The sequence below is a fragment of the Daphnia pulicaria genome, chromosome 1 (assembly GCF_021234035.1).
Source record: "Daphnia pulicaria isolate SC F1-1A chromosome 1, SC_F0-13Bv2, whole genome shotgun sequence".
NCBI lineage: Eukaryota > Metazoa > Arthropoda > Branchiopoda > Diplostraca > Daphniidae > Daphnia > Daphnia pulicaria.
Window position 1 is genome coordinate 12,363,071 of NC_060913.1, and position 18,277 is coordinate 12,381,347.

The 18,277-nt window shown below is 38.6% G+C and overlaps 3 protein-coding genes and 2 long non-coding RNA genes across 7 annotated transcripts; 2 read left to right on the forward strand and 3 right to left on the reverse strand.

Moving 5' to 3' along the window:
• Positions 1-920: 920 nt before the first annotated feature.
• LOC124337276 lies at positions 921-1,661 on the reverse strand. The gene is made up of 4 exons (XM_046791385.1): positions 1,394-1,661; positions 1,250-1,327; positions 1,075-1,173; positions 921-1,014 (listed from the first exon to the last, which is right to left on the reverse strand). The coding sequence occupies exons 1-4, from the start codon at positions 1,532-1,534 to the stop codon at positions 952-954; spliced, it is 381 nt and encodes a 126-aa protein (XP_046647341.1). The 5' UTR covers positions 1,535-1,661; the 3' UTR covers positions 921-951.
• Positions 1,662-2,609: 948 nt separating this feature from the next.
• Positions 2,610-4,062, forward strand: LOC124337092. Of its 3 annotated transcripts, none has more exons than XM_046791149.1 (5): positions 2,610-3,071; positions 3,139-3,396; positions 3,470-3,541; positions 3,603-3,643; positions 3,710-4,062. In XM_046791149.1, the coding sequence occupies exons 2-5, from the start codon at positions 3,204-3,206 to the stop codon at positions 3,863-3,865; spliced, it is 462 nt and encodes a 153-aa protein (XP_046647105.1). In that variant the 5' UTR covers positions 2,610-3,071; positions 3,139-3,203; the 3' UTR covers positions 3,866-4,062. The 3 variants fall into 3 exon arrangements, 2 of the variants coding, with proteins under 2 accessions (XP_046647105.1, XP_046647097.1); XM_046791141.1 differs by having other exon boundaries at positions 3,141-3,396; positions 3,603-3,658; XR_006917198.1 differs by lacking the exon at positions 3,603-3,643 and having other exon boundaries at positions 2,612-3,071.
• A 2,255-nt stretch (positions 4,063-6,317) lies between these two features.
• On the reverse strand, positions 6,318-7,162 carry LOC124337866. The gene is made up of 3 exons (XR_006917547.1): positions 6,997-7,162; positions 6,851-6,922; positions 6,318-6,789 (listed from the first exon to the last, which is right to left on the reverse strand). It is a non-coding gene; the product is annotated as an uncharacterized LOC124337866 (long non-coding RNA).
• Positions 7,163-8,884: 1,722 nt separating this feature from the next.
• LOC124338058 lies at positions 8,885-14,159 on the forward strand. The gene is made up of 3 exons (XR_006917640.1): positions 8,885-9,558; positions 10,950-11,003; positions 13,952-14,159. It is a non-coding gene; the product is annotated as an uncharacterized LOC124338058 (long non-coding RNA).
• LOC124332114 (membrane-associated protein Hem-like) lies at positions 13,048-18,226 on the reverse strand. Its single transcript, XM_046788858.1, has 24 exons — positions 18,026-18,226; positions 17,820-17,924; positions 17,611-17,754; positions 17,394-17,536; positions 17,171-17,332; positions 16,992-17,107; positions 16,714-16,924; positions 16,554-16,650; positions 16,307-16,488; positions 16,084-16,238; positions 15,820-16,024; positions 15,612-15,744; positions 15,432-15,551; positions 15,243-15,373; positions 14,934-15,181; positions 14,770-14,872; positions 14,481-14,709; positions 14,314-14,407; positions 14,079-14,245; positions 13,933-14,017; positions 13,766-13,862; positions 13,576-13,702; positions 13,416-13,505; positions 13,048-13,352 (listed from the first exon to the last, which is right to left on the reverse strand). The coding sequence occupies exons 1-24, from the start codon at positions 18,128-18,130 to the stop codon at positions 13,239-13,241; spliced, it is 3,363 nt and encodes a 1,120-aa protein (XP_046644814.1). The 5' UTR covers positions 18,131-18,226; the 3' UTR covers positions 13,048-13,238.
• Between the last annotated feature and the right edge of the window lie 51 nt (positions 18,227-18,277).

Consider the following 18,277-nt stretch of genomic DNA (forward strand, 5'->3'; position numbering starts at 1 on the left):
ATTCTGGTTCTATATGACGTCTATAGAAGCGCATTGGAATATTTCATGTGCCGATAATTAATTTGGGTAAGTGCCCCGACAAATTATAAACTAATGATTAGCGGAAAAATGGTAACTAGGCCTAATAACACATGCATTACAATTCTTAACCAATCAATACTACTCTCTTCTAATTATATACATGTGTTCGTCTGTTTGGACGAAGACGAAACTCCTTTTCCTAAAAGTATGTCTTATATAATAGATCTTGTAGATTTTTGCTCATCTGTGATATTTATGGTGTGAAAATATGCCCAAGAAATATTAATATCAATGATACTATTAGTATAGTGAGCTATCTAAGTTATTGGCATAATTAGCACTTAAATAGATCAATTCATTTAGCAAGAAAGTTTGAACTACCATCAAATAACATAGAACGAATCATACTCGAATGCTCTAAAGAAAAAGTTAATATCGTAAAACTTCGTGCAGAAAATGATTAGTTCAAACAAGAAAATGATCTCAGGCGATATTATATTTATACTCAGCATAAGAACCGCAGCATTTGTTGTTATTCCCGTCATTCCATTAAAGAATTGGTAATCAAGAGCAAACATTTCTTTAACAGTACATTGAATAGATTCTTATTTATGAATGAGTGAGTAATAATCGTTCGAAATAAGTGTACCAATGAGTTGCCCCTCCCCCTGTTTGTTGCGTTTGGTAATTTATTAATTGATGTTGATGGGCCAGGAGTGGCATTGTGCACTTTACGCGAACATCTTTGTATTGTTACTTGTTGAGAAAAGTGGTGCTTTTTGCAGCGCCTGTTGCTATGTCCTAATCAAATGCTGGCCACAATAATAGGCTAACAAAATAATAATAAGCGCAACGAACAAACAAATTGATTATGAGACTCTTTCGGCCCGTCCGGCCTTTTCAGTTGCACACAGGTACGTTTCAGGGAGTTCACTTGCCAGCACTTTTGAACTGGTAGATGATAAGAAGATACGTGAAAATAATTTCCAAAGTCTAAATAATTAAATTGGTTAACAATAATTATTTTCGAATAAATACGAATTTTCAATTTACTGGAATAATAAGACGTTTGGACAAAGACAAAACTCCTTTAAGGCTATGCCTTTCTTGATTTTTGCTCATCTGTGATATTTCGATGATATAAGAAGTAATCTGTTAAATCATTTAAGTAATATTAAAATTTAAAGTTATTAAGTCTGACGTAATCTCGAATTCATTATTTCCTTACCTTATTACACTCGCTTAATTTCTTCTCGCCGTTTCTAGTGTCCCGTAAACTGCGAAGAACGCTAATACATTCTGCAGTCTATTTTAAAATAAGGCTATTAAATGTGCAAATAAGGTGTCGAATATTTTAACAATCTATAATTACACTTTCCCTAATCCGATCACTCGTATGACAGATGAGCCAGAAACGCACGAAGGAGTCAAGAACGTGACTGGCCTCCCAGCAAACAATGGCCACGAAACCACGTTGAGAGAACTCGATGACGTAGTAAGAAGAAGTAAGCATTGTGATAAATGTCAGAAAACCGTTTACCCCTAATATTGTACTAAAGTGACGATGAAGGAGATCAGCTGCCTCATAAAGTTTTTTCAGAGAGCGAAGTTTCGAAAAGGTCCGTTGGGCTACAGTTTGACTTGGGACTGTAGCGTTTCTCACCCCAAAATTAAGCAACTTTGAGTTGGCAATCAACTTCCTGGTGTAGAAAATATAGAGTTGACTGCAAATGATGAATATCCAAACAGGAATCGCAGTGAAACTGGTTTATAGCAGCAAGACGATTTAATTATTTGAAGAATAATATCAGAATTTAATGGGGTTAATGACCATGAACCTACCAATGGTTTGACAAGTTTCTGATGAAATTCTCGAGCACATCCAGCCAGTAAACCAATCGAACCGGATGGTTTAAATCCCAATAGATGGAACATATGCAGTTCAAAACGACCTTTGAAAAATTTCATGTTATGCACTGAATAGTTTCAAAGTAATTTTTTTTAAATGAAAATGAAACCGTAAACAGGACGTAGATTAGTCCATATATGGAGTAGCGTTTAATTGGCGACAAGTCTGGCCGTCCAAAATCTAAATCAACCGACTCCAGGGTCTCCAAATACAAAACTGCTGATGGCCACATTTTAAACATTAAATTAAGGTGAACAATTGTTTCGGAAACTATCCAGCTAAGACGAATCAATGCATTCACGAGAGAGTGGATAAATCTATCAACATTTATTTGCTGAGTGAATATTTGTTCCATCATACAGCTTCGTCTGACGAATATGTAGATGTTGCTCTGAACAGCCAAAATGAACAAGAAAAAAGTCCAAAAACGGTAAAGACGTTGTCTCCATTGGGCCTCAGACTTCTGGTTCACGAAAACACCTGTAATTTTAAGCAGAATATTTAAAGGCGATAAAGCCGAGAGGAGAAACCGATCTCTTAGTGTTCCTGCCATCCTTTCACTTGACTAAGTGCACGCTAAACAGTATGGACTTCCATGTAAAATCCTACGAGTTGCGCACACTGTACCTTTTACCTTTTTGAATACTAAAGAGAAAATGATGGAGGGTTGCGACTATGGCAAGCCGTTTGGGACATCTGTAAACGATAATTGACAATGCAATCGTAATCGTAAACAGAATCTTAATCAGGCCAGCAATCGTAAATATAATTGCAATTGGCTTTTTAATGCCCCAATTAATGCGCAATTTAATTGATTATCGTACAATTTCTGGCTTTGATTAATATTCTATTTACCGGTGCTATTTGCAAAGCAACGGTTTCGTTCTTATTTAATGTCCGCTTTGTAGCCCTTTTTTAAATGCCCGAGCAATGCTCAGTCTTAACCCATCCTCCCTATTTTCTGGCCTGTTAGCGCGCGCCACCAAGCGGACACGGCGAAACTAGTACTTCCCCCTTCATGGTGTTCACATGAGGCGGCAAAGGCAGACAAGATAGACGTCAAAGAAGAGATAGGCAATTGTATCAAGGATTTTTACCAATATTTTCAGCCCCAGCGGTTTTTCATCCTCCATTGTTATCGGTAATTAATCAATTTCAATATTTCAATCCGTTGTGGCTTTTATTTCATGTGTTTCTCCAAAATATAGAGTCGCAACTCGCAAATCCAGTTCTGTTACTTTTACACGTGGTCGACACGTCGATACAGAGAGGCATGGCAGATCAAATTCCGAGATTCAATGACAACAATTCACCTGGTGTCACAAACCAAGTTAACACCTTCAATCAGAACAATTCACCTGGTGTGTCAAACCATATGCTCAACATGGATGCAAACAGCTCACCTGCTGTGGCAAACCAGGCTGAGAGACTAGATGACAATGGGAATCTGTCTGTTCTTCGAACTTGTATGTATTGTTTACCATTCCTTTCTCTTAGATATGTAGGCTACCTCTAAATGAATTGCACTTTTTTTTTTAGCTCACCAGTTGCTTCTATTTAGCGACCAAACTCAAAAGTCATTGGATGCACATCAGCTTGCCATTTATTTAGGTATAGATTTCCTTAGACTGAAAGTATAAACTTGTTGTATAACATTATCTTGTCCCATTAGAACTTGGCTACACTGCCACATTCATTGCGGAATTGACTGGTGTTCACTTAAAGAAAGTAAGGAGAATGATGGAATAATAATTTAATTCATATTTTTTGTTTTCACAGGATGAACCTGGTAGAGACGGAGGAGATCCCGATGATTGGGACCAAACTGTTCATACTATTCCCGCTGTGGATGTCGCTGCTTTTCGTTGTCCATTGAATGCTGAGCAGTTATTCGAGATGGAGAGGCGCATCAGAAAAGAACAGATTGATCTCTAAAGTTTACAAATTAAATACTAGAAAGTGAAAAATTATGTTTTGAACTCAATTGGTTAACTGAGCCCTTTTTATTTGCCTTTCTAACACTTCTCACTCTGCCAACTCATTCCAATACGTGTCGAAATTGGCTGTTGATGTGTCCACTTGCTGGTTCATGTGAAAGTCAATAAAAAGCGTAACGATAGGTCTTAACGTTACTCATCAGTGTTTGATTTTCTCAGAAAATTAACAGTTGTTGTTCATAATGAAGTTGATATGAAGAGCGCTAGCCTCGAAACTTGACCCCCCAAACTGCATCTCTATTCTTCCCTTTTTGACTTATTTGGTGGCATTGGTTGTAAATCGTTGGATAGTAAGGAATACCGATTATTTCTGAGCTAGGCGAGGTTGACTGGAATTGGCGTTTTTGTTGACTGATCTGCCGCCACGCGGGCACCTTCTCGTAAGGGAAATTGAAGCGTGTCATCTCGGCGTATAGATAAAAGGAGGGCGTCTGCATGATTCTTGTATATCGATCCGTCTCTCCTCCATAGGTTTGCCCGTTTGGCTGTCACTCAAGATCGTTGATGGTGGTCGAAAGAAGGGGATAGTTATTTGTCGGAAGAGGAGGACGGCCATAGTAGGGGGACGCGGACAAGAGAGAAAGCTAACGGAGCGAAGAATGGGCCATGCAAAAGGGCCTCTTGTGTGCTGCTGGGCGGCGCCCATCAAACGCGGTTAATCCCGCCACCCTCTAACCCACCCACTCTGGAAAAAAACAAATCATCGAGAAAATCCTGGCGAGTAGAACATCGCCCGTCTCTCCCGAGGGGGGGCTTCCTATTTACGTAACAAGTATGACGCTTAATAGGCCGCTAAAGCCGTAAGGTAAACTCTTCTGCTCATCACACAATCGCCGTCCCATTTCTTTTTCATTTTATTTTCAATCTCGTCCGTCTGGGCAGCAGCCAGTGAACATTCCGGAGAGAAATTGCGTATGAAAAACGGCGGCGTCCGTAAAAGATTGGCCAAGAAGAATTTGGTTTTCAATGGAATCTAAGAAAGAAACGGCGGCGGCGGCACTTGCCGCTCTCATCGACACCTCATCGCCGCGAGGTGATGATGGACGGGCCAACTCCACAGCGCCCAGTCCCGGGGATGAGCCATTTCCGACCGGACAAGCCGTCACACCAATCGGGCAGTATAGCAGTAGGAACAGGAAAGCGTCTAGTGTTTACTAGCGGGCATCAGGGTGGGCCAGCAGCAGTCAGCTGAGAGAGAGAATATTTTCATATTTTTATTTTTTGGCTCTCACGTCATTTTTTTTTTGTCTTCTTCCTTTCCATCTAATTTATTTTCACGATGGAGGGATTTTCCCCATTTTTTGTATAGACGACCCTTTTTTTTTAATTATTTTATTTCATTTTTTTTTCCCTTTCGTGCCATGGAGAGAGAAGAGAGAAAAATGGGGAAATTAGCTCCGCGATTCATATATTTCCACCCACCACCTAGAAAATATAGATCCATAACAGTGTGTGTGTGTGCGTGCGTGAGTGAGTGAGTGCACGGGGACAATAATAGCGACGACGTCGAGGCATTTTTTCGCTCTCCTTACAAACGAGAATACAAGAACCGAGAGAGAGAGAGAGACAACGTCATCAGACGTCAAGGAGCTCAGTGCGTTTCTTCTTCTTATCCCGCCCACCCAATCCCGATCGAGGTGGATGAAATATCGAAAGGAAAGAAAAAGAAAATCATCTCTCTACTGGGAATTTAGTAATTTACAATCCTCCGTATTGCCATCACTCTCCAGGATCCCAAAACTCGATTGCAACGAAATAAAGTTTACCCACTTCATTTTATATTTAGAGTGTGTGGTTTTAGAATTCGGCATAAATGTCAGAACATGAAGGAAACGTAAAGTACGAAGTAGGAGCTTGCCTTAAAGGAATGCTATTTAAAGTGCAATGTTGACGTTACACTTTTGAAAGTTGCTGGCAATACTTCACATTCAAAACTTAGGCAGATATCGTCTCGCATATATGATCATCGTGCTTGTTGGACTACCATTTGTAATTTTCATTAAAGAATCAGACAACACTCAACTATTGAAGTCCCACAATCAACTTTTCGGTGGAATAAATTCGCTTAAAAAAGAAATACAAATATTTGTGGTAAGTTTTTGTTTCTGTGTTTTTCATAGTCAAGGTATTATGACATGTGCCCGCGTGGCTGCAGATCAGTCAACAAAACCTACAATCAACTGGCGCCAATTCCAGTCAACCTCACCTAGCTCAGAAATAATCGGTATTCCTTACTATCCAACGATTTACAACCAATGCCACCAAATAAGTCAAAAAAGGAAGAATAGAGATGCGGTTTGGGGGGTCAAGTTTCGAGGCTAGCGCTCTTCATATCAACTTCATTATGAACAACAACTGTTAATTTTCTGAGAAAATCAAACACTGATGAGTAACGTTAAGACCTATCGTTACGCTTTTTATTGACTTTCACATGAACCAGCAAGTGGCAATATCTACACATCAACAGCCAATTTTCGACACGTATTGGAATGAGTTGGCAGAGTGAGAAGTGTTAGAAAGGCAAATAAAAAGGGCTCAGTTAACCAATGAGTTCAAAACATAATTTTTCACATCCTGGTATTTAATGTATGTGTAAATTTTCGAGATCAATCTGTTCTTTTCTGATGCGCCTCTCCATCTCGAATAACTGCTCAGCATTCAATGGACAACGAAAAGCAGCGACATCCACAGCGGGAATAGTATGAACAGTTTGGTCCCAATCATCAGGATCTCCTCCGTCTCTACCAGGTTCATCCTGTGAAAACAAAAAATATGAATTAAATTATTATTCCATCATTCTCCTTACTTTCTTTAAGTGAACACCAGTCAATTCCGCAATGAATGTGGCAGTGTAGCCAAGTTCTAATGGGACAAGATAATGTTATACAACAAGTTTATACTTTCAGTCTAAGGAAATCTATACCTAAATAAATGGCAAGCTGATGTGCATCCAATGACTTTTGAGTTTGGTCGTTAAGCAGAAGCAACTGGTGAGCTAAAAAAAAAAAGTGCAATTCATTTAGAGGTAGCCTACATATCTAAGAGAAAAGAATGGTAAACAATACATACCAGTTCGAAGAACATACAGATTCCCATAGTCATCTAGTCTCTCAGCCTAGTTTGCCACAGCAGGTGAGCTGTTCGCAGTCATGTTCAGCACTTGGTTTGACACACCAGGTGAATCAAGATTGTCAGAGCCAAAATCAACACCTTGTCCTTGCTGTGCTGACTGATGTCGAAGCTGCGAAGCCAAATCAGTAATCATTCTCAATACTTGGTTTGCAACACCAGGCGAGCTGTTTGCAGTCATGTGGAGCACTTGGTTTGACACACCAGGTGAATTTTTCTGATTGTAGTTGTAAACTTAGTTTGTGACACCAGGTGAATTGTTGTCATGGTATCTCGGAATTTGATCTGCCATGCCTCTCTGAACTGGATCTGCGAGTTGCGACTATATGTTTTAGAGAAAGACATGAAATAAAAGCCACAACGAATTGAAATATTGAAATTGATTAATTACCGATAACAATGGAGGATGAAAAACCGCTGGGGCTGAAAATATTGGTAAAAATTCTTGATACAATTGCCTATCTCTTCTTTGACGTCTATCTTGTCTGCCTTTGCCGCCTCATGTGAACACCATGAAGGGGGAAGTACTAGTTTCGCCGTGTCCGCTTGGTGGCGCGCGCTAACAGGCCAGAAAATAGGGAGGATGGGTTAAGACTGAGCATTGCTCGGGCATTTAAAAAAGGGCTACAAAGCGGACATTAAATAAGAACGAAACCGTTGCTTTGCAAATAGCACCGGTAAATAGAATATTAATCAAAGCCAGAAATTGTACGATAATCAATTAAATTGCGCATTAATTGGGGCATTAAAAAGCCAATTGCAATTATATTTACGATTGCTGGCCTGATTAAGATTCTGTTACGATTACGATTGCATTGTCAATTATCGTTTACAGATGTCCCAAACGGCTTGCCATATGCGACGTCTATGAGACATCGAATATTTCACGTGCCAGTCATTAAATTGCGTAGGTACGTGCCGCGTAGAATTATACATGAGAAGAAAAGAAATAAACTAATAACACATGCATCGCATTGTACAAACACATCTTTCAATTTTCTTATAGTTACTCAAACAGAAATTAATTCAGCATAGTTCCTACATGATTACTAATTACTTAATTAGTGCATTATAGATGGTTCCTTTCCTTACGAGTTCAGATAGCGCCATCTTGCACGGCAAAAAACCGCCATTTTTGAATTCCTTTAGGATAGTTGTACTAGTGGTGAAAAATAAAAGCATCGACACACCTTTGTCTACACCCCCTCCTCCTCTCATATGGGGACTCGGACCGATTCGAAATGCAAAGGTAATTACTAATTAGGGGAGCAATCAAGTCTCTAATTTTTTATTATTAAACGGAAATTAATTCGTCTGCATTATACAACTCGAAATTTGGTAATCAGTGACTTTTGGGAACGCCGTGCCATACACGTGAGTCCGTCCGGCCCCTAATCAAATTTGATAGTCACTCCACATAACTGAGAACTAATTTAATTTGAAGAAGAATAATTAGACGAAACGGATTTGATACGGAATATGTTTGTCATAAGGTTACATCTATTTAGTAAACAATGTTTTTTGAAAGTAGAAAAGTTACAATTCACAATGAAAAATCAAAACGAAAAGATCCGGTTTGATTCTCCTTGGGATGTGCTCATGTGAGTCATGCGACCTGCTAGAATCATCTTGCTCTTGCTTTTCCATATGCAGAATTTTAATAGAAGTATAAATAAGAAATAGGAATTATAGGATGAATTCACCAATAATTGTTTATTTTCATATTTATTAAAAATTCAAAGAGGCGGCGTCAAACTTCATAAATCGGCAACATCAGTTTCCAGTTCTAATAATTTCGGCTGCAATCAGCCATTCATTTGTGTTCACTCTTGAGTTCGTAACGATTCGAAGCGTCGATGGAAATTCCAATTTAGCTTATTATTGCTGCAAAAACGTTTTAGCAATTGAATGGTTTATAATAGTGAGCATTTCCCAAAAAGTCTGTTCACGCCAAGTATTCTTTTGTTTCTCGACTGTCCATTAGAAAACTGTGTTATGTTATCGAAAGGTGTCCCCTCCCCTTACACGTGGTTGATACAAACGAGACAAGTAATAACACGGTAATAACAGATTCCAGATCACGTCGATCGTTTCGCCTGCATTGGATATTTTATGTCTCCTTGCTTTTTTTGGGTGTGTGCTGTGTGATTAAGATAATGCTGTGCTGTGCTGTGTCAGGCCACAGCTACACAGGCCACACACTAACACATGGTGTTAGACATAACCATCGTTTAACTCAAATCCAACAAGTCTAGTGCCTTTCAATAGCATGCAAATAGTGTGGCGATATCTCTGAAAAATCTAGAAAATTCTAGTGATGGAGAACATGTGCTTGATGAAATGATCATTCCATCACAGCTTCCCTTAACTGAAATGCTGAAAGTTGGAACAACCGTTGAGGTAACACACTCAAGCTCGATGGCCACACTGTCGCCGGACATGAGATCAAGGCCAAATTAACTCAGACTTCTGCTGAATGGAAAGTTTCTCCTATACAGCCAAGTAAGTTTTTAAATTCATCATCACATTTTCAATCTCTTTACTGTTCTGTCATGTGGTGATCGCACTAGGATGTCGTACTAGGAATTTTTAAGACTTTTAACGTTAACGTTAAGTAATACGTAACTTTGGTTCAGATTTAGTTCTAGTTATTTGTTAATCAAGGAGATCTCTTTCGGGTTATTTGAGTATTTTTTCTTCTACCTCACAACCATTATCAAGTTGGTTTGTTCTAAGAAAAGGAAACTTTTCTAAAGAAAGCGAAATTAAAGTAAGTTAGGTTAACCAGTACCAACTACCAACAGGATCTTCCCCTAGTGGCTATGCCAATGTTTCCCTTTTTGTCCGAGGCGTAGACCATGGTGAGCAACCTATCATCATTCCTCATGCCACCTATCTAGAAATAATGTCTCGAATGAAGCAACAGGTTTAGTTTTTATCGACAGCACAGGTCATGGACACTTCTTCAAATGCCAAATTACAATTGCCCTGCTATCTGAACTAACTCCAGGGTTCAAATTTCGTGGAACTCTATTCAAAAGTCAGGTTAGGCCGATTAAACCATCCAGCACCGCATGCCAAAATTCGTATCACCTATAGCTTAGCCATGGCGATCATGTGGAATAATCCTGCCCCTCTGCTTTTCTTGTCCTCGTAATTAAAATATTTCCTTTTTGGGAAACAAAAAATGTTGTCCATTCAGGGATCGCTTTCTCTCATACCGGTCTGTTACAGCTAAATTAGTCGACTTTAACTATTTATAAACTAATAGTCAACTTTCGAGTACAACGGCGTACAAGAATGTTCCACTTCTTACGATGGCAATTGATCTGGTGGTGCCATAACCAGTATGCCATGGCTGCACATCCATTCTGATTGCTTAACTGAGAGTGTTGTGGAATGCTTAAAATTTAGTTTAGTTAATCATAGCAATAGCTTAGTGGTTATAGCTTCTAACTGCCACACAGGAGTTTTGTGTTCTAATTTTATCACTGGGATTCAGAGAGTAGGAAATAGAACATTCTAATTTTCGGTTATAAATATTTATAATTTCCGCTCAATCATTCAAGAAAGAAAGATATTAATTTGTATTAAACATATGGTATTAAATTTCAAAAAATTTTGGCATGATTTAATTCATACTCATGATTGCATTTATTATTTATATCGTAGTTTTCAACATGCCTGTGTAGCAGCGATGGGGCAAGTCTGTTCTCTAGCAATGTTGTTCCCAAATCGCTCGTGATTAAATTATGAGTTATGACACAAGGCCCCAAATGAATTACTGTTGTTGGTGTTAAAGTTCTTTATCTCAGTTTCTTGATCGCTATATTCTCAATGTGTTGCTTAACATTGCTAAACATTTTCTAATCTTCATTTTCTCTTTCACATAGGCCCTACTTACGGCGTTAGTTTTTATCGACACTTTTGCGAGTGCAGCGAATAAGGTAAGACCATTTTATTATCACAGTTTAGTATACCGGAACGTAAGTTACAAGTGAACGAATCAAACGTATAAATTTGTATTGATAAGAAATAATAGTGTTACAGTCAAACGAACAATTGTTTGTGATCCCGTGGGATCCTTTCGGCCCGCCAATTTTAAGTTACACACTGATACAGATCAGAGAGTTGGCAGTTAACAGCACTTTGAAACTGGTAGATGATAAGAAGATACATAAAAATAGTCTCCAACGTCTAAAGAAATAATTTTGTCTATAATAAGTATTTTGAAAAAATACGTAATGCCAATTTATTACTGGGATAATAAGACGTTTGGACGAAGACAAAATTCCTTTAAGGTTTTGTCTTTCTAAATTTTTGCTCATCTGAGATATTTCGATGATATAAGAAGTAATCTGTTAAACCATCATTAACATTCAAAGTTATTAATGACTTAATCTCGAATTCGTTATTTCCGGCACCTTATTACACTCGCTGAGGCTCGTCGCGTTTCTAGTGTCCCGTAAGCTGCGAAGGACAGTAATACATTCTGTGCTCTATTTAAAAATAAACCGATTAAACCCTAGTGAAATATCAGATATTAGATGATAATTACAGTTTCCCGAATCCGATCACTCGTATGACAGATGAGCCAGAAACGAACAAAAGAGTCAAGAACGTCACTGACCTCCCAGCAAGCCCCAACCACGTAACCACGTTCAAAAAGCTCGATTAAATAGTAAAATAAAGTAAACATTGTGACCACCGTCATGAAACAGTTTACCACCAATATTGTACTAAAGTGACGATGAAGCAGGTCAGCCGCCAAATAAAGTTGTTTCAGAGAGCGGAGGTTCGAAAAGGTCCGCTGAGCTACAGTTCGACTTGGAATAACTCCAGCATTTCTTACCATAGCATAAAACAAATTTAAGTTGGTAATCAACTCCCTGGTGTAGAATATACATAGTTGACCGCAAATGATGAATATCCAAACGGGTAACACGGTGAAACTGTTTTACAATATATCATTTGATTCTTTTATAAAGTAAATTGATTGAACGAACTTACCCCTGATTTGAGAAAAGTCTGATTAAATTCTGAAACATTTCCAACCAATAAGCAGGTTTATTCGGATGGGTTAAATCCCAATAGATGGAAAATGCCCAATTTAAAATTATCTTTGAAAATTAAAATCACAGTCACTGGTTTTGTAAATTAAAAAAAAAAAAAATTATCCAACCGTAAAAAGGAGATATATGAGTCCATACATGGAATAGCGTTTTATCGGCGACAAGTTTGGCCGTCCGAAATCTAAATCGACGGTCTCCAGGGTCTGCAAAAACAATGTTACTGATGGCCAGATTTTAAATACCAAGCTAAGATGAACAACTATATCGGAAAATAGTGAACTAAGTCGAATCAATTCACTAACGAGTACTTGAATAAATCTATCGACGTTTATTTCCTGGCTACCGAAAAAAAAATCTATTATTAGTGTGCGCCTGACGTATATGTAGAAGTTGCTCTGAATAGCCAGAACTAGTACGAAAAAAGTCCAAAAACGGCGAAGACGATGTTTCCATTCCGCATTGGAGTTTTGATTCACGAAAACACCCGTAACTTTAAACAGAATACTTAACGGTGCCAAAGCCGAGAGGAGAAACCGATCTTTTAGTGTTCCTGCCATCGTTTCGCTTAACTCAATGTATACAGCAATACAAATTTCTGTGAACTGGTTAATACAAAATTCTAGCTCTGAGTTGCGCGCTATTCCATTTTTCGATAACATAAATGATAATAATGGGTTTATGACGTTTAGAAGAGGCAGTCGGGACAGTATTTATGATGTGACCATCACTAATTTGCGAAAGTACCCAACATAACTATAGATGAAACAAAAACATTGTCTAATTAGACAAACGCATTTTCATTCAATTTTCTAAGGGTGTTGACCAGATAAGTCCTACAGTTTTCTTGTAGGACAAAGAGAAAGTGAGAGTGACATTTTCCTGTATCACCCTTGTACTTCGTCATATCCAAAGTTAATAGTTATACAGCTCTAGGAATTTATTGGTCGTCAAGGCATACAGTACATTCTGACAATGAGATGATAACGAAGAAAAAAAGAATACTGAATTCAGTAAGGTGGCTCATGTAAATATTTGAAGATAAAATGCGAGTTCTACTCATCTAATTCCTGTTTTGTCAGATGATCGATTACCGTAAGAGAAAAGGGAAATTTAGGAAGTGACGTTATCTGAGCGGAAGACTGCCTGATTAGCCTTGCGCAGCAGTGCATATGGGAAACATGATTCCAAGAGATCCATGGTCAAATAAGGAGAATCTTGAACGATCTAAAAAACCAAGAAGAAAATGAATAAACTGCCCATTCGCTTACACATTACATGACTGCTTACCAAATCTAACAAGAGATAGATTGATTCTCGATTTTTGATAGCCTCTTTATCCACTTCTTGTCCCAAGCGTAACAGACTTGACGAAGCCAACTGTAACAAACATTAGTTGTCATTACATTTTTTTGAAGCACAACAAAATAAATAAAGGTTATTAACTTACAGCTAGAAACTCTTTCAATCTTTCTTCAGTGTCCCTTCTACCCGACAGGGCGAACAGAGCGCACAGGACAGTGTTGACAGCGGCAGCAAGACAATGTGCGTTGTTTGCGTGACCTTCTAAGTAAGCTCTAAAGGAGAAACACTGGTTAAGTACGGGAAGTCGTGGTTATTAAATACAAAACCAAACGTACCGGTACATTGAAGATTCTGATCTGGCTAGGCGTGGCAAGGCCACAGCAATAAATACAAGCAATAAGCATGCTACTAAATGTTCGTCTTCATTCGTTTCTAGTTTAAAATGAAAAATAGAATATTATCGTAATGACGTAATTGGATACTAAACAGTTGATAAAATTACCTGTTCGTTGTACTTTTAGGGCAGTAACCAAAACTGGATCGACGACGCAACTTAATCCAGCGGCGGAAGCCATTTCATTCACCACCTGGTACGAAGAAATAAGCCTGATGTACAACACGAAGCCTTTCATTGAAAAGAAATGTTACCGTCGCATCCGACTCGTCTGCGGAGAAATGTTCCTTGAAGTCTATAATAGACGACAATAAGAAAGGAACACGTTGATTCAACACGTCATTCAGCGCTTCTTGGCCAAGCTGGCGGAAGCAAAGAATCACACCGACAATTGTCATCCTCTGGAGTAAGTTGTCCACCTCTGATGAATTAAAAAAACGAAAAATCAACAATTGCCCAGTCCACCAAATTAATGCTCAGTTGACTTACGTTGGAGGCGTTTTGCCCATTCTTTCATGTGTTCTGGTCTGTCGAAATTTGTTCGAAGAGCCACGAGAACGTCCTTGTTCATCAACACAAGTTTCTGTTTTTGAAAAAAGTAATAAAGTTTATTAGATGAAATTTTAATTCATAACAAAACAGAAAGTTATTCTCACTTTAAGCTCTTGCACTTGGCTGGCTGTGTGCCACATCAGCGTCTCATTCAACAATTTCATTCCATAGGGACCAATCAGTTCAGCGAGAGCCCGTAATTCGTTTACATCAGAAAACTCTTCAGCGTTGAAGGGTACTGCACCCTCAGCTGTAAGACTTACAAAAGCCTGCTGAAGAGGCGAGAAGCAAATGTGACCTGCACTCACTCGACGAAGCAATACCTCCGAATACCTATCGTAAAAGGTGATTATTGTTGTTCTGTGTTATAGATTATCCTAACAGCAAACTGACCAGGTAACATAAAGAGCAGCGATGGTTTTCTCTCCATTGCTGTCCACGGATTGAGTCTGTTGAAGCAAAACGCTGTTGAAAACCCGGGTAACGTCGATGTGAACTAGGAAAAAGACCGTTTTACTCAACCAATATTTATCTTCAGGTAAAATAACGATCCTTACCATAATTTTCCACGGTTTGGAGGACATTCATGTACGCTTTCACGCTAGCCAAGAGTTCTGTAGGTTTAGCGATATCGCCCGTTTCGGGATTGTACATAACCATCCCTACGACCGCGCGAGCAAATCGAGACTCGAGATGTTGATAGAGATATTCCCTAGGAGCAAACGCATAATCCCATACAGTAATTGTTGGGCAATAGTTAATGGCGTAGCACAGTTCCGTCAAAGCCATGTGTAGTTTATCCATCCTGTAGGAGTATCAGTTTAGCAATAGCAATACATTTTCTTTTGAAAATTTAAAATATTTACGTGGTTAGGTCCTCTCGTGTTTTTCGATAGCTCTCCATTCCCGGTTTGTCCACCTCAGGTTTCCTAAACTTTTCGCGTTTCTTCTTGTTGACTACTTGTGCGATCAGGGGAGCACAGTGTTTCGGCAACAGCTATTTCAAAGAAGAAAACTTAATATCAATCAAACATAGACAAAAGTACTATTCTTACCCTATCGCTTAGATTGCACTGTTCGTCGCAAATGGTAGTGATTATGTTCTTCGCTTCTTTAGCCATTTCCTCAAGATAGACGTTGACTACCGATAGACTTCGCTCGCGAATATGATGTCTCTGCACAAAGAAAGTTTTACCCACGACATCCTCGCTTTAAAACATGAGAAAAACGCTTACCTCTTCCGGACAAAGTTCGTGAGTACAATTTTGAAAGTGCCCGCAAATTAAGGGGAATACAATTATGTACCGGTTCTGCGCTGGGAATTCCAGGCACATGTGGAAGTGATCTTCAAACAGTTTGTTATAGAAACTGAAGGGGGAAATACGCAGAAAATTGCATGTCATTATAAATTTTGTTATTGAATCTAATTGCTTACTAGATTACCAAAAAATGGAAAGGTCTGAGGTATCTGTCAGCATGTCGTCCAGTGCATCAACCATCTTTGTATGAAATGCAATTGTGTTAAGTAGGGTTGCCAGGTCACGATGGTCGCTTAAGACTAGTTGTGATTTAGCAACTGAGGTATATGCTTGCAGGCGACACCAATCGAGGCGAAGTCCACGGAAATCGAACAATTCATTTTCCTCCACTGTAAAAATAAGATACATTAACACCTCAATCTTTAACGTGAATACTCTAGAATTCTACCTTGCTTGATGCTTAGTCCACCAATGGAATTGCAGAGCGATGACAAAATGATGCTTTCTTCTTCGGATAATGTCTGTAAAGGTTGCAGCAGTTGGTTCAAAGAAACGCCGTCGTAACCCGACAAATACTGGACGTAATAACGTTGTAACACTTGACTGAAATAATATAGTTGTAACTATTATAGTAAAATCTAAACAGGGACAAATGTATTAGATTGCCTCACCTGTATTTGCGAACTAGAGCCCGAATCTCTTCCATGTAAAAAAGTAATTCGGGCAAATGACGATCGACCAAATCTTCAGCAGTTTTACCCTTGTTACTCCTTGGTGGAGGATTGTCATGATGTCGAAGTAACCAATTTACTTCGTCTCGGGCAAAGCTGAGTCCCATAAACACGAACAAAGCCTAAAGAATTCATTAATGTGACAATCTTGTTCAATTGATGTAACTCATAATATCCTTGGACTTACTTTAGGGCCAAGTAGACCAGGCTGATCCGTAAGGATAAGCTCCAACTCCCGAAGAGCTGTGCGTAAAAACATGCGTCGATCCATGTGTACTTTTCCTCTGTATAAAGAATCCTTAGCTTTACAAACAAACAACGAATTTAAATATCTCTGTTATTCTTACGAATTTAATACGGCTAAATTGAAGCATTCCTTTACTTCCGTAACTCGTTTTCCGTAGCCCTTGATGCTGTCGAAAAACGTCTGAATGTAAGAGTGAAAACAAATCACTTCGTCGCGAAAGAGAGGCAACACCCAACCAGATTGCAGAGCATTGATCCATAAACTGACAGCAACTGGTTGAGCTAGGAACTGATGACAAAGGGTGAATCCATCTTGTTAAAATAGAAGAACAATTAAGTTAAATGTGTTTGACTCGATATTTTTTAAATGTGCAATTACAAATAATCCATCGTTCAAATGAATCCAGCGAAAGATATTCACAAGGCATGGTATCTGTTTGTGCCGGGTTCAACATTTGGTTTTGGTTCGAAGTTAAACTGAGCATTTGAGCAGACCTAAATAGTAAATTTAAAAAATGAGGCAATGCTACATTTAAATATTAATGAGATATTTCACACCTCCATTTATCTGCAGTTAAATTCCTTCGAAGATAAACATTTTGCAAAGAAAGAAGAGCTGACACCAACAACTTAGAATGGGGTATGAATTCTTCACTAAGTTTCTTCAGTGGGGGATCATAATCCATAATCATCTGGCCCAGTCTTGGGAAACTCACATCACTATAATCATTTTAAAGTTAATGAGACCTTTCAGTGTGGGATGCATTTTAAAGTTATGCACCTGTGGTTGTGTGTTAGTTCATGTGCAGCATTGTACAGTCCCAGAACTGCTTTTCTGTCCTCAACACGTGACAGGAGAATCATCAAAGAGGTGTAAGTAGAGACAAGGTCCAAATAAGCTTTTGTAAGATCAAAATTCAAAGTCTAGGGGATATTAATAAACAAAAAGGGTGTTAAAATACTTGAAATTAATTATTTTAAATTTTTAGGTAGCTTACAATGTCCAAGTGAACTTGGCATGCATCCATGGTTGTAAGTAGTTCTCCAACTTTGTCTTTGAAATCCAAAAGATCTACAAATGTATTGTAGTATAGAGAAAGTGATTTCATCACTTCACTCCGATGTGGGAGCAGAGCTTGAAGCTAAGATGGTGAAACAGATAAGTACATTTTCTTGTTTGTAAACATAGATACACGTTTAAACATACTCCTTTGACATCAATGTTTGGGAATTTCTTGATGACAAGCTTGATGGAAGATTCTAAAGTTTTGTCTGACAAAAATGCTGGTTTTGAATTTGCATCCCCACATGCCTACAATTGATAAGATTTCGTTACAGATATTTGCAAATGATTTACGTGCAGAACGTAGCAAGGGGAGGGGCAACACCCCATTCATCTTCATCGGCAATTACCTTTTTGATATTATATATCCGTGTTAGCATTCCCAGACCTCTGTCATTTAGGATTAACAATTTTTCAGCAAGCTTTTGCTGACCGGGAATCAGCGGGCGAGCCATCGCGATAATAAACTGCTGTTTTAAAAAACAGCGAAATGAGCAGGATAAACAAGTTTTTTAACAGACGACCAACCAAGGCATCTGACAGCTTTGAAGCATACGATTTTGCCATTCATTCAAAATATCATTCAAAATACAAAAATGGCA

Coding starts and splice junctions, on each gene's coding strand:
- LOC124337276 (XM_046791385.1), bottom strand. CDS start 1,534: ATGCTTACTTCTTCTTACTACGTCATCGAGTTCTCTCAACGTGGTTTC. Junction 1,328..1,393: donor GTGATCGGATTAGGGAAAGT/GTAATTATAGAT, acceptor ATTTTAAAATAG/ACTGCAGAATGTATTAGCGT. Junction 1,015..1,074: donor CCAAACGTCTTATTATTCCA/GTAAATTGAAAA, acceptor TTAATTATTTAG/ACTTTGGAAATTATTTTCAC.
- LOC124337092 (XM_046791141.1), top strand. CDS start 3,204: ATGGCAGATCAAATTCCGAGATTCAATGACAACAATTCACCTGGTGTC. Junction 3,542..3,602: donor TCAGCTTGCCATTTATTTAG/GTATAGATTTCC, acceptor TTGTCCCATTAG/AACTTGGCTACACTGCCACA. Junction 3,659..3,709: donor CTGGTGTTCACTTAAAGAAA/GTAAGGAGAATG, acceptor TTGTTTTCACAG/GATGAACCTGGTAGAGACGG.
- LOC124332114 (XM_046788858.1), bottom strand. CDS start 18,130: ATGGCTCGCCCGCTGATTCCCGGTCAGCAAAAGCTTGCTGAAAAATTG. Junction 15,182..15,242: donor ACACGAGAGGACCTAACCAC/GTAAATATTTTA, acceptor ATACTCCTACAG/GATGGATAAACTACACATGG. Junction 14,710..14,769: donor GCTGCTCTTTATGTTACCTG/GTCAGTTTGCTG, acceptor CTTTTACGATAG/GTATTCGGAGGTATTGCTTC.